Source organism: Phytophthora sojae, assembly GCF_000149755.1.
Source record: "Phytophthora sojae unplaced genomic scaffold PHYSOscaffold_1, whole genome shotgun sequence".
NCBI lineage: Eukaryota > Oomycota > Peronosporomycetes > Peronosporales > Peronosporaceae > Phytophthora > Phytophthora sojae.
The window spans coordinates 6,580,603-6,593,962 of NW_009258115.1; the positions used below are offsets into that span (position 1 = coordinate 6,580,603).

The window sequence follows — 13,360 nt, forward strand, 5'->3', positions numbered from 1 at the left end:
ACGTCCCTGGCGGGGACTTGGGGAGTTGTTGGGGTAGATCCCACGCGGGGCTGGGTAGGTTGATCCTTGGTCTTGGCCGTAGATCTTGTGGATCCGATAAGTAATATACCAGATCCGGAGTTGTTGCCTTGTCGGGGGTGTTGCATCCTTTTCCTTTACGTTGCTTGCCGCCTCCTGTTAGCGGGGAAGTTGGGGGGGGGCGAGGGTCGAAGGGCGCGAGCTGCTGGCCAAGCTATCCAGCAGTCTGCCACGTGTGCGGAGGGCAAATCACTTGATTAAAGTAGGGACCAATACTAATCCCAATACTAAGGACCAAGTGTGTGGTTCCCAAGCAAATTCGACTCTGATTTATGTTAGCCTGTATCCAGCCTTCCCATCCGGCTTGGATCTTATCCACTACTGGCTCTCCTTCCTGTCTAATTTCTCTAACATAGCCGCTGTATCAATAAATTGGTACAGTTCCATACCTAATCCAGGAGGTCCTAATGTAGATGACCAGATCCGTGTGCACCACACCACTTGCACCTGATCCATCTTCAACTGCCCTGATCCGGCAACCATACCTCCATCTAGCAACCGTGGCGTCATCCGAGGGACCGGGCATCGTCACCAACTGCCGGATCCCATTATCGGGTCAACTGGCGGATCCGATTCCATCAAGACCGTTCTTGAGCGGATCTTCTTACCACATTCGCCCCTGGGACGAGGTCGCTGCTGCACAACGGCATCACCTCGTGCCACCTTTGATCCGCATCATTTGAAGATTTCCTGCGGCGCTGACACCACCCTTCTCCGCTGCCCCTTGTTTTCACCATAGCCCGAACTCGCGACCGCCGTCCTGCACCCGGGCATCCTGACACACCGGAGGCTCCGTACGAGGCAGACGCCCCTGCGCCTAGAACGCGCGAGGCTGCCACCGTAGGCTATGGCCACTCTCCCGACCCTGCATCCCCGTGCATCATCTGCGACTCCGCGCCTTCTGTAGTGGGCCTACTTTGACTCACTACTTTAGCTTACACGTGTGCGCGTGTATGTGAGGAAGCGTAGCTTAGTTTAACTTAGAGTTAATTATACTCGGGCCTCCGAGTATAGATTAATCTAAATAAACGATCCAAATAATGTTTTGGGTTAAAATGAGAACTGCTATTTTTGTTTTATGTTTCTGACTTCCTCTAAATGTAATATTCTAAGATAGGAATCTGCCAATGGCTGGTTGGCAGAGTTCCAATGCTATGCATGTCGCTCATTGGCTAAGAGATGCTGCTCTCAGCCAATAGGAATCCTAAGTCTCTATGGACCACCCGTCGTGGTGGTCGTAAATGTATGTAGCCTGTGGTGTGTCTACACCAAGGTCGAGAAAGTCTTTCGAACCTCTAACAGACGTCGTATCTGTTAGAGTTACAAGTGACTGTAGCCACTTTTGCGTGTAACCCTGTTACACCATCCCCCCCTCAAGGTTAGACGCGCCGAGTCACGGCACGTCAATCCGGAAATTGACCATTCGTCAATTCTTCACGTTGGGAGAAAGAAAACTCGAGCTCATTCCGCCATGAGCTCGCCGCAGAAGAAGACCGCCGCCGCAACAGAGGGTAACCTCTCTGTTGCTCAGTACCATGAGCGCCAGCAGGCAAAGCGCGACGCGCTCGCTGCAAAGGCCGCGTCGGGGACAACTCAGTCGGAGATTGTCCTCGAAGGTTCCTCTGTAGTCAACGACGCCGTTGACTACGAAGACGACGACGTGGAGATGGAAGAGGGCGAGGCCTCTTCCAACAAGCGCAAGGAGTCTATCGACAGTGATAGTCTCGACCCGCATGTCGGGTCGAGACGCCCTCGTGAAGGAGACGACTCGGACGCTTCGAGCTCGAAGCGTTCGCGCGGCGAGAGCGACACTCCGCTCTCCGCTGCTGGGGCTTCAAGCTCCCCGCGTGAGGTGGCGTCTTCAAGTTCTCCGCGCGCTGCTCAGGCAGCGCGCGATCCGTGGATGCCGTCTGCGTCAGAGATCGCAGACCGTGTGGGCAACACCGTGCCTCCAAATGAAATTCCGCTGTATGTATGCAGCGGGATCCACGATGATGTTGTGGCGGAGGAGCAGCACTTTGATCCGTTAACGAATCAAAGGCGCGATTACTATATCGGACTCTTTCACGAGCTCCGATAATTCTCCAGCAAGAAGACCTCTTCTCGCAGCAAAGTACCTGAGTGGTAGGCACTTTGTCAAAGTTGGAATGCTTTTGTTGAGAACTTCAACAAGAAGCCGGCTGCTTACCGTGAGCGGGTTAAGCATGCCAGTGAGCGCTTCGAGACATTCTCGACGCGCGGGAGGCTGGGGCAGCTCCACCGATCCTCTGTGGACGCTGGTATTCCATGCGCTGTGCCCGAAGGCCATCAGTGCACGTTGTGTCTTTCGGGTGCGGTGCGCTTGAGCGACCGCGACCTAAACGGGTACACGACGATTCGTGTACCTGCGAGTCTCAAGGATCTCCGTGCCAAGTTCTTGGCACGTGAGGAACGCGACGATCGTGGGACCTCGGGCGCTGTAGGTGACCACAGCGCTCGCACTCCCTTCGCGTCGGAAGTGCGTGGTGAGCTTCGTACTCCCTCACCATTTCCGGAACGTCCTGCAGCAGGACGTCCCGTGGCTCCCATGTATCTTGGTGGGGCGGAAACCCTCTCCAACGAATACGATAACGAACCGGCTGCCGGTTCGTTTTCGGGATACTATGGTTCACAATACGCTCAACAATCCAGCGTGTTGAGCCGCGGGCGTCGCGGATCGGAGGCGGCGGTGGTGGGAACACGCCCCGGGTATGGTCAACCTGGGGTTGACCTTGGCCCGACGCTCGAGGAGCGGGTCGCTGCTGTGGAGCAGCTTCAGAGCCGTGAGTTCGCCGCTCTGAAGCAGGAGATGGCGTCCCTGAGAGCTCAAGTTGCTCAGGCCTCGCAGACCGCGTCGGACATCTCTGTCGACGTGGGAGGTCGCGTCGCAGCTTGGCCCAGCGCGTTTCACACGCTGGAGCGGAGGTTCGCTCCCGCTGGGGCTTCCGCTTCGGGCCAGCCGAGCTAGGTGGCTCGTGCAGCCGGTATGACTTCAGCCGCCCGACGTAAAAGGTCGGATGGAGGCTCATGCTAGATGGAATATTTAGCGTGTAGGCGTTGCCATGCCGTGCCAACACCGTGAACGGACCGATGAAGCGCGGAGCGAGCTTGCTCGCCCCGAAGTCGGAAACTGCATGTTTAGGCAGGTTTTGAGTTGCTAACAAAACCAATGAACCCTTCTTGAATTCATTAGTGTTGCCCCTACCAACATTGTCTGCGTTCAGCTTCTGTCGGTCGACAGAAGCTGCGATAGCGTCTTGGACAAACCGAATGACGGCTTGTCTGCGCTGCACGAAGTTGATTGCGTCCGAGCTGAACTCGTTCAGCTCGTTTCTAGCAGTAGGCCCGGCCTCTGCGTTCGTCTTCGCGGTGTCTGTGCCCTGCACAGACCCGTTTTTCTTCGTCGTCTTGCTCTTGTCGGCGTCTGTGCCCTGCACAGACGCGTGCTTCTTCTTCTTGTTGCGCGTAGTCGCGGCTGACACTGTGCAAGTGTCAGCGGCATTCTGCGGCTGCTGTGTTGCAGTCGTAGAAGGAGCCACCATCCAGAGTAGACTCGGGAAGCGTGGGTGCCTGATGGCATTCACGTAGAACGGTGTATGCCCGGTCGAGGCATGCACCGAGTTGTTGATGGCGAACTCCGCCATCGGCAGGCACTCGCTCCAGTGTTGGAACGAGTGAGCGTAGCTCTTAAGCACGTCTACGAGCACGCGGTTCACGCGCTCGGTCTGCCCGTCCGTCTGCGGATGGTCCGCAGTCGACATCGAAAGTTGACTCCCAAGAAGTGTAAACACTTCCTGCCAAAGGTGTGCAGTGAAGCGCGGGTCTCGATCCGACACAATGTCAATCGGCATGCCATGGTGTTTGAACACCATGTCAACGAACAGACGCGCCGTCTGTTTCGCAGTCACTTCAGCGGGTACCGCAGCAAGATGTACCATCTTGCTGAAGCGGGCAGCAAAGACCACAACGCCCGTGTTCCCCTGGCTGTCCGGGGGAAGACCGAACACGAAGTCCAAAAACATGGACTGCCAACACTCCCGTGGAGTTGGTAGTGACTGCAAGGGAGCCTGCGCGAAAGGCGCAGGCTTCACACGTTGACAAACTTCGCAAGCACGGACGTACTTGCGCACCCATTTATACTGGTGGGCCCAGTAGAAGTCTCGTGTGAGAAGAAGGTATGTCTTCTCACGGCCCGGATGCCCCGCAGTCGGTGCATCGTGATACTCATACATGATCCTGAGTCGCAGGTCATGGTCATTGGGCACGACAACGCGGTCCGCGTTGTCGTCGACTGCACTGTAGAGTAATAACCCGTCGTGCACCCGGTAACGGTGTGTACGAGCACGAAGATGCGTCGGCAGCTTCTGACGAGCTTTGTCAGAAGGCGCTGAGCCGTAGACCAGCAAGAGCTTCGCGTCCGCATCGTGCGCGTACGCGACCTTCACGTCGTCCAACAGTGACGACGTTGGGGTGTTCGATCGCATGGCGTCAATGGCATTGACGTCGGCATCAGTCGTGGCGTAGTCAGGTCGACGCGAGAGCGCGTCGGCCACCACATTGAGTCTTCCGGGTTTGTACTCAACCCGGAAGTTATACTCCGCGAAGAATGAGAGCCATCTCGCCATCCGTTGCGAGATGTGCGACGACTTCACAGCCGTCCGCAGTGACGCGTGGTCCGTATAGACCATGAACGGTTTGCTTCCGAGTAGATACACTCGGAACTTTGCGAGTGCGTACTTCATGACAAGGAGCTCCTTGTCATGTACCGGGTAGATGCGCTCAGTTGGCTTCAGCTGACGCGATTGGTAGTAGACGACACGATCACGGCCCTCGTGATCGTGCTGCATCAACGCACATCCGATTGCGAAGTCGGATGCGTCACACACAACGTGGAATGGGCGATCTTGGTCGGCCACCGCCAAGATCGGCGCCTCTTGACTGCATCGAAGGCTTGCTGATACTCTGCAGTCCAATTCCACTCGGCGTCCTTCTTCAGGAGCTGTGACAGTGGGCGTATCATGCCCGCGTAGCCCTTCACGTACTTGCACAAGTACGTGGTCAAGCCAAGGAACTGCCGCAGTTCCTTGACGTTCGACGGCGTCAGCCACTCATTGATCACTCTGACCTTCTCAGGGTCAGGGCGGACACCGTTCTTCCCAACGAGACATCCGAGCACGGGTATCTCGCTCGCCCCGAATATACACTTCTTCAGGTTCGCATAGAGCTTGTGTTTGCGCATAAGCGCAAGCAGCTTCCGGAGATGCACCTTGTGCATCTCAACATCGCTTATCCCGTCCGCAGCCCGGCTGTGGACGAACACATCGTCGAAGTAGCTCGGTGCGAAGTCGCGCACCGAGCGCAACAAGTGCGTCACGCACCTGTTGAAGGTCGCAGGGGCGTTCTTCAGACCCTGTGGCATCACTAGCCACTCCCAGAGCATGCCGCTCGGCGTGCTCACAGCCGTGAGAGGGATATCGCTCTCACGCATGAGGATCTGATAGAACCCATCGCGCAGATCAAGAGCACTGTAGATTGTGCTCCTGGCCAACGAATCGATGATAGCATCTTTTCGAGGTATCGGCGTCTGCGCCGGTATCGTCGCATCGTTCAGCTTGTTATACGCATGAACGATGCGCCAGCCGCCCTGTGGCTTCTTGAAACAGACTGTGCGGGGATTTCGATTCCCGCACTTGTCCAGCTTTGCGACGACTTTCGAAGAAGTCGTCGATCGCTTTGACCTGCTCTCGCGGCAGTGGCCACTGCCGCGTGACACAGTACTTCGTGCCCGGCACGAGATCAATCTCGTGCTGGATTCCCTTGTCCTGCGGAAGCTCCGCAGGAATCTCTTCCGGAAGTACGTCCGCGTACTCCCGTAAGATCTTGTAGTAGGGACTCGTTTTCAACGAGTCCCAGCTCTGCTCTTCAAAGCGCTCCTTCTTCGTCTTCGCACTGAGAGTGTCCTCGCTCTCAGTGGTGGTCTCCATGAAGAACTGTCTCAGTTCTTCATTCTCGCTCATCGTTCTCTCGGCGTCCGAGAGAATGCATATTTGTTCGATGCGTCCATCGTGCAAGTCACGCGCGAAGCGCTTCCAGCTCATGACTGGAAGCGAAGTCAACTTCGACGCTTGCGTCGGAGGGTTAGCGAGAATCATCTCCATGTACCGGAACCCGGCACAAGTACGTGTCAAGACGTTCAACGTTTCGACGTCCGGCTTCTCAGCCTCCGTCTGCCCGGCAGACATTCCTTGTAGCGTCTCGGCCCCAGGCCGAGACTTGCGCAGCGACCTTCGCATGCGCCGTCGTCTTGTTTTGCGGAGCCCGGCTCCGCTTGGTTCTTGACCTCGTCCAGGTCCAGCCGTGGACGGGTGTTCTTCTTCAGTACCGCCGGCGGGTTCACCCCGCGGGCGAGCGACTTCAAGCCCGGCTTGGTCGCCCGGCGCTTCGTCGTGTAGCCGGCTGCACGACAGCATGCAAGTTTTTCCGGTGCGGGACGTTTGCAACCGTCCGCACCGCCTGCAGCGTCGGCTCCCGGAGCCGACACGCCATCTTCACCTCGACGCCTGTTATTGGTGGAGCCCTCCATTACGGAGGGTGCGTCGGCTCCCCGAGCCGACGAATCAAATTCACCTAAGCCGTCGACTCCCGGAGTCGACGGCGCAACGTCACCTTGGCTCTTATCATTGGCCAGACCTGATCCAATCAGATTCGCGTCAGCCTTCACGGCTGAGGCGTGTGACTCGCCTGCGTCATCCGTGCCCCTTGAGGTCGGAGACTCTTCCTGATTCTCTGAAAAGCGGGTGTCGACCTCCGAGGTCAACACATTTTCTCCTTCAGCCGTCGGCGGCGACGCCGACGCTTCCTGCTCTTGCGCGCGTGCTCGCACGCGCCCAGGGTGCTCCGGGACAGCGGCATTAGGCGCTGTCTCGAGTGGGAAGTCGCGCGCACCTGCCCGTGCGTGCGTAGCGGCAACAGGGCCATCGCTCACTGTTCCGCTGTCGCGACCGAAGCGCACGAGAGTGCGCTTCTCCCAATCAATGACTGGATCATGCCGTGAAAGCCACGGCATGCCCAATACAATGTCAAACTTATCGTCCAGATCCAGGACGATAAAGGTCTCGACAAACTCTTGATCTTCATACGTGAAGCGCACGCGTACCATGCGCTTCTCGGTCTTTACGATGGCACCCGTTGCCAGTCGTACTTCCAACATACTTCGAGGTATCTTTAAATCCTCGAAGTCAAGCCTTGATAGACTTGCAGTCGAACAAAGTTCTTCGACGCGCCAGAATCTACCAAAGCACGCTTGATCTCATCGAGTTCACGTTCAGGATGACAAGGTCAGGCTTGTCATCTTGGTTCTTGCAGTGAGAATGAACCTCACTGAGGCTGCAGTCCTCCGTGTCGCGTGTCCAAGGTCGACACGCGGAACTGCATTACCAGTAGGGCGCCCCGCGCCTACTGGCGTCCAGCGTTTTTTGTTTGGTTGCGACGGTGCCCGGCACCGCCGCGATAGCCACCCTGCTGGTGCACGGGGGCCGTGCACTCCCGAGCAAAGTGACCGACTCTACCGCAACGGTAGCATCGCACATTGTTTCCTTGCGACTGCTGGGGTCCAGCAGTTGTAGCACTCGAGAGGTTAATGGGTTCTGGGCCTCCCGTCCTCACTACCGGGCGTGGCTGTGGCCTCAGCACATGTGCATGCAGTTTAGCCTGCCGCAGGCTAAACTCCTCCTGCATTGCAAGAGTAATTGCAGCTTCGAGAGTACTCGGGTACTCACGGAAGAGGTAGGTCTTCACAGGCCCATCTCTCAGTTCATTCATGAACGTGACGACCTTGGTCGCCTCGTCGATCGGATTGGTCACGATGTTCGAGACCAAGTACCGCGCTCTCTGAGCATAAGCATGGACATCATGCTTGACCTGCTGTAGGTCGAGGAACTCCGCCCTCGACCGGAACTCGTTTTGCGGTGGCTCAAACGCTTGTCTGAGCTCTTCTTTGAAACCCTCGTACGTGCTAAAGCACGTAGGATCCGAGAGTCGGCGTCCATACGCCCAACTTCTTGCACGTCCGCCAAGACATGACATGGCGAACGCAACCTTCGACAACGGGTCGACGATACGTCGAGCCGCAATGGCAGTATCGAGTTCGACAAGCCAACGGAGGAGAGGTTCACCCTCTCTTCCGACATAGTTGCTCACAGTGAGCTTCAGCGATTGCGCGCGTGGTGTCGTCCCGGCCGACACCGCGGTAGTAGCAGCAACATCGCGTTGCTCCTTCAGGATGAATCCTAGAGCAACACCGTGTTGCTCTGTCGGCGTTAGCGTACGCAGCATCGTAGCTACAGACGCCTCACCAATGACTGTTGACAGTCGTTGGAGGGCCTCCCACTCTGGATCCGACAGGTGGGGACAGTCAGCGCGTGCAACGTGAGTTGCAGGCGTAGTGGAGCTTTCCATGGGCACCTCTGTATCCATGGGAAGGTTCTCAGCTCCGCGTTCGTGCGGTGACGTACGAACTCAGGTAGTCGGTCGTTGGACGGACTACAAAGTGCTACCAGGTGTAGTGGACCTACTTTGGCTCACTACTTTAGCTTACACGTGTGCGCGTGTATGTGAGGAAGCGTAGCTTAGTTTAACTTAGAGTTAATTATACTCGGGCCTCCGAGTATAGATTAATCTAAATAAACGATCCAAATAATGTTTTGGGTTAAAATGAGAACTGCTATTTTTGTTTTATGTTTCTGACTTCCTCTAAATGTAATATTCTAAGATAGGAATCTGCCAATGGCTGGTTGGCAGAGTTCCAATGCTATGCATGTCGCTCATTGGCTAAGAGATGCTGCTCTCAGCCAATAGGAATCCTAAGTCTCTATGGACCACCCGTCGTGGTGGTCGTAAATGTATGTAGCCTTTGGTGTGTCTACACCAAGGTCGAGAAAGTCTTTCGAACCTCTAACAGACGTCGTATCTGTTAGAGTTACAAGTGACTGTAGCCACTTGTGCGTGTAACCCTGTTACACCTTCCCTAGCTTGGCTGGACTGGCGTTGTACTTGCGCTGGCCGAAGGTCACGAAGCGATCTGCGATCTCTCGTATGGCGGTAGGCGCGGCGTGAAGCTGTTCGTTGTGCTGGCGGGCGAGGGTGTACGCCTGGCGCAGCTCATCGAAGGCTTCCAACACCGCGTAGTAGTGGTTGATCACGGCCAGCAATGCAGCCGGCGTGACGTCGGCCGGGTCGAGCGACGATGCGAGCTTCCGGGGTGCCGACGCCATGGCCTCCATGGATCGCATGAAGGACCAGCTGCGCCAGTTTAAGATTATCAAGATCGAGCATGAGCTGCTCAGAGAGACGTCGACCGAGGCTTACGACCGCCTTCAAGATTACGCTGCTCGACTGGAGCGACGGATCGAGGGCCGCGTGATTGATGGCGAGCTGGCCGGATCCGTGCTCCAGATTGCTCAAGACTTGAGTGAAGTGCGTCGCGAGAACGCGGATCTCGCACGCCACGCTGCCGATCACCACAACATAATCCACTCTGCCCAGGCCTCCCACGCTGCAACCGCCGCTGAACTCGACCAGTCCCGCCAACAGTGTGACCAGCTCCAAGTGAGGCGAGGCGGGTGAACGCCTTTTGCCGCCCAGGTGTACAGTGGCCCGAAAAGAATCTAGACTTGTCCCCTCGAAACAACCCTGGGCGAGCACTTGGTGTCGTCCCGGGTGGCGTGTGTTCCTCGTGGAATCCCTTTGGGTGTCGTTTGTCTTCGAACGTGAGGCTTGCACTGCGTGAGTTGCGGGAAACAGGATAATATCGCTAGGACCAGGAAGCAGAGCCAACGCACACTTCAGAACGCAGCTTCCACAGCCTGGATCCGGAGAGATAACCTTAACAATACAGAGTTATACACAAATATACAATACACACAACCGTCACTTATTCTTTGGTTGGCCCTTGGACGGTGGGCCCAACACACCAGTCAACAAAGAGGGTACATCCAGGACACTGGCAAGTCCAAGACCTCCAATCAATCGCGCACCACCCTCAATCAAGAGGGAAAAAGCCGAATCAATACAAAATACAGTCCTTCCTATCACTCAGTAGCCTATCGACAAATCATTAGGTGGTGACTACCTCAACCGCCCTAGGAGTAGCTTAATATGAAATGGCAGTGCTGTACAGGACAAACACCCCAACTAGAATATGAAATAAAGCTTATCAACCCTGGCCGTGCGACAACTCAGGTACTCGCCTTAACTTGATCTGATACTTACTATGAGAGCTCCACACACGACCCTTACGCTGTTAGCCGAGGTGCCCTGAATGCAGGGGAAGAACCGAAGACACAAGGCTCCTTTGAGTCTGAACCAGCTCTAAATAGCCTGGCCCCCAACCGAAGACACTTGCGCTGTACTCGGGAAAACGAACTCTGTTTGGTCTTATCTTTGATGGCTATCACTAATAGTAACATGCAGTCTTGGAAGTTTTATCTTGGACCAAGTTCGAAGATCCTGAAGCCTACCAGCCTGGAAGTTCCCCAGCCAAGATCGAGCCAGTCATGCTGCAAGAGCCGTAGAGGTGCCCGGCCAAGCTCGTCGATGCCCAAGCTGCCCGACCGAAGTCCATGTATCCTGAATGGACAACGCGCATCCCGAATGGACGACTCTCCAAGCTCCAAGATCTGACCATACAAACCCAAGACATTAACGACCGACCAAGCCGACCGTCCAAGATCTGCTCGGCACATGGAACCTTGAACTCCCTCCCAGCTGTGCTGCCGATCCCCGCTGGATCTTTGCGACTCAACCGACGACAACCCATACTGAAACCGGATGCACCTTGATCATCCTGATTCAGGGCGCTGAGTGCATATCCAGGCTGTTCCCGCCACTTGGATCCTGGATCCAGCTAGAACCAGGCCGTCAACGTGGGGCTCGGGCTGAAATCTGGAGCCGCATCGTGTCACAAGCACGACCCAAGGACCTACTGACGCACGCACAGAAAGTGGAGGCGTCTAACCAGCAACTTCGGGAGGATCTGCGCGCCATGACTGGTGGGGACTCGGTCGTCCACTCTTTCCGGTTGGAGCTCCACGTACGGGGTGAGCGGGTCCACGAGCTGAACGGGCTCCTCGATCGCGTCGCCGCTCACCGGGACCGACTCCAGGAGGATCTTCAAGCCTCCAACCACCATGCCGACCTAGCCACCGCGGCTGTGGAGCGAGCTAACGAGGCTGCGAGTAGACAATATGTTGTCGTCCGCGACACGAAGCGCCGCGCTCGGGATCTCGAGGACCAGTTGGGCCAACTTCGCCAAGCTCGGGCCCAGCATGCGCGAGAGTATCAAGTCCTCTCATCTGATTTCCGCCGGTCGCAGGAGCGACTCACGCAAGCTCATGCGCGGGTGGCTGCGTTTGGGCTGTTGCAAAGCGAGAACAGCGCACTTCGCGAAGGGGCTACGTGTTGCGATCGTTGCCCGGGACGCGCTTCAAGCTGACAAAGAGGCGCTCCAGGCCGACAAAGAGGCGCTCCAGGTTGAGCTGATGGCCACTTAAGAGGCCCCGGATCAGACGCAGACCTGGCCGACACCTGCTACGGTCGCGCCTTCTGCCGACCCTCCAACTCATGCTGCCACTCACGCTGTCGTTGCCCAGGTATCCTGGGGGGCCTGTCGTGAGTTCCTGGCACAGACCGAAGACATCCAAGACGCCTACGGTCACGTGCGTCGCGATTTCGACGACTTGGAGGCCGAATTGCGGTCGCTGGAGACCGAGCATGATGGGTTGGAGACCGTCTACGGCACATTGATGGAGGATCACTCGCTCGCCCTCCGACGCATTAAGGAGATTGCCTCCTTGGCGGAGGCAGTCCCTTCTCGCGTCGCCGGCGTGTCGCCTTCGCGGGTCCGTCCTCTGCCTGCTGATTCTCCACCCTCCTCCAAGCGGGCTCGATCGCCGTGCGCAAACTCCGATCCGAAGGAAGCTCCTGCAGTTAAGCGCGCCCGTCGTGGTACGTCATCTAAGGCCGTATCTTCCAACGTGTAGCCCGCCAACAGCTCCTCCGCCCCGATGCCTCCGGCTGCCGGTGTACCATCCAACATCGACGCCGTGGTGGACCCCGCAGGGGATAAGCTGAATGACGATTACGCCTGTTCTGACGCCAGCACGGAACCCAGCGGGTCGGACTCCGAGACCCCCGACGACGAAGATCTGCGTGTAGCTCGGGCTCGCTGCCGATCCGACCTCCGCCGCCGTAGCTCTGAGAATGGATCGTACGCTCCGCTTGTCCAAGATGGGTCTGCCACCGCTCCGATCGAAGTGGGTGATGCGGACACCCTGGAGTTGTCGGATCCGGCAGGAGGCTCTATCATCGCCCCTAGTCGAGGTGATCCGGCTGCTGCAAGGAGCGCTGGCGATGGCACCTTTGTCCCTTTCGGTCCCCTCGAGGTATTCATCCCTGGCCTTCGGCAGCAGCGGACCGTGCCAGCGGCAGACGTTGAGCCGTGGGAGCCATCGCAGATCTCGATACTGAGTATGAATACGGCCACGCCCCGCGTGATCATCGATTACCAAGTGCTGGCTGCCGGGTGGATGTTTCCAGAGCGTGTCGGGCGCGGTGGTACTCTGGATCGCCGTCAGTATGTACCGGGGTTCATCACACGTGTTAACGTGGAGGCGCTGTACGCTGCAGAGCCTTGGCGCACTGTCTACCCGCCCGGCGCCCCACACATTCGACTTGGACGTCTCACCCCAGTTGCTGAGCATAGTGGATGGGTATCTGTAGTTCGAAAACGACTGCCTGCCAGCGATCTGGGAGTCGACGCATCCGTTCCCGATCACCAAGGAGTTGAAGAGATCCGACCCTTGGTTCTCTTCCTTTTACACCAGCCGCAAGAATCGCAGCTCGCACGCCCGGGAGAAGTGTCGGAACTGGCAGGAGCAAGGATTCAAGAAGACTCGTCGGAGTGGATGCTGTGACCTGGATCTCTGGCTGGATCGCATGTTTGCTCGGTTCCCCCAGCAGAACGAGGATACGACGTGGTTCCCCGGCCGCGAGGCTGTCGCTGCTGGGCGTCCGGCGCCCACGAGTCTATTAGCTGCTTTAGCTGACTGCGATCGAGCGGACTCGTGGCGCAACCACTTACGCACGGCGCCTGGTGCACACACTGCTCTCCTCATCTCCCGCCTTCTGTTGAAGTTCTCTCGCACCTCCTAGGTGTCGTAGTCCCGATTTCGGGCTCCATTTTTCTTCGCGTCTAGCTCCGTTTCGT

General features: G+C 57.0%; 3 protein-coding genes across 3 annotated transcripts; 2 read left to right on the plus strand and 1 right to left on the minus strand.

Annotated features, from left to right (window-relative positions):
- Positions 1–1,549: 1,549 nt before the first annotated feature.
- PHYSODRAFT_322179 (hypothetical protein) lies at positions 1,550–3,064 on the plus strand (the record flags this gene model as incomplete). Its single annotated transcript, XM_009517492.1, has 2 exons — positions 1,550–2,050; positions 2,240–3,064. 2 exons carry the CDS (start codon positions 1,550–1,552, stop codon positions 3,062–3,064), a joined length of 1,326 nt encoding a protein of 441 aa, XP_009515787.1.
- A 6,046-nt stretch (positions 3,065–9,110) lies between these two features.
- Positions 9,111–11,284, minus strand: PHYSODRAFT_322181 (hypothetical protein; the record flags this gene model as incomplete). Its single annotated transcript, XM_009517493.1, has 3 exons — positions 9,111–9,396; positions 9,491–9,696; positions 11,111–11,284. 3 exons carry the CDS (start codon positions 11,282–11,284, stop codon positions 9,111–9,113), a joined length of 666 nt encoding a protein of 221 aa, XP_009515788.1.
- Positions 11,285–11,339: 55 nt separating this feature from the next.
- On the plus strand, positions 11,340–13,305 carry PHYSODRAFT_322182 (hypothetical protein; the record flags this gene model as incomplete). The annotated part of the gene is made up of 4 exons (XM_009517494.1): positions 11,340–11,624; positions 11,661–11,993; positions 12,135–12,794; positions 12,874–13,305. The coding sequence occupies 4 exons, from the start codon at positions 11,340–11,342 to the stop codon at positions 13,303–13,305; spliced, it is 1,710 nt and encodes a 569-aa protein (XP_009515789.1).
- Between the last annotated feature and the right edge of the window lie 55 nt (positions 13,306–13,360).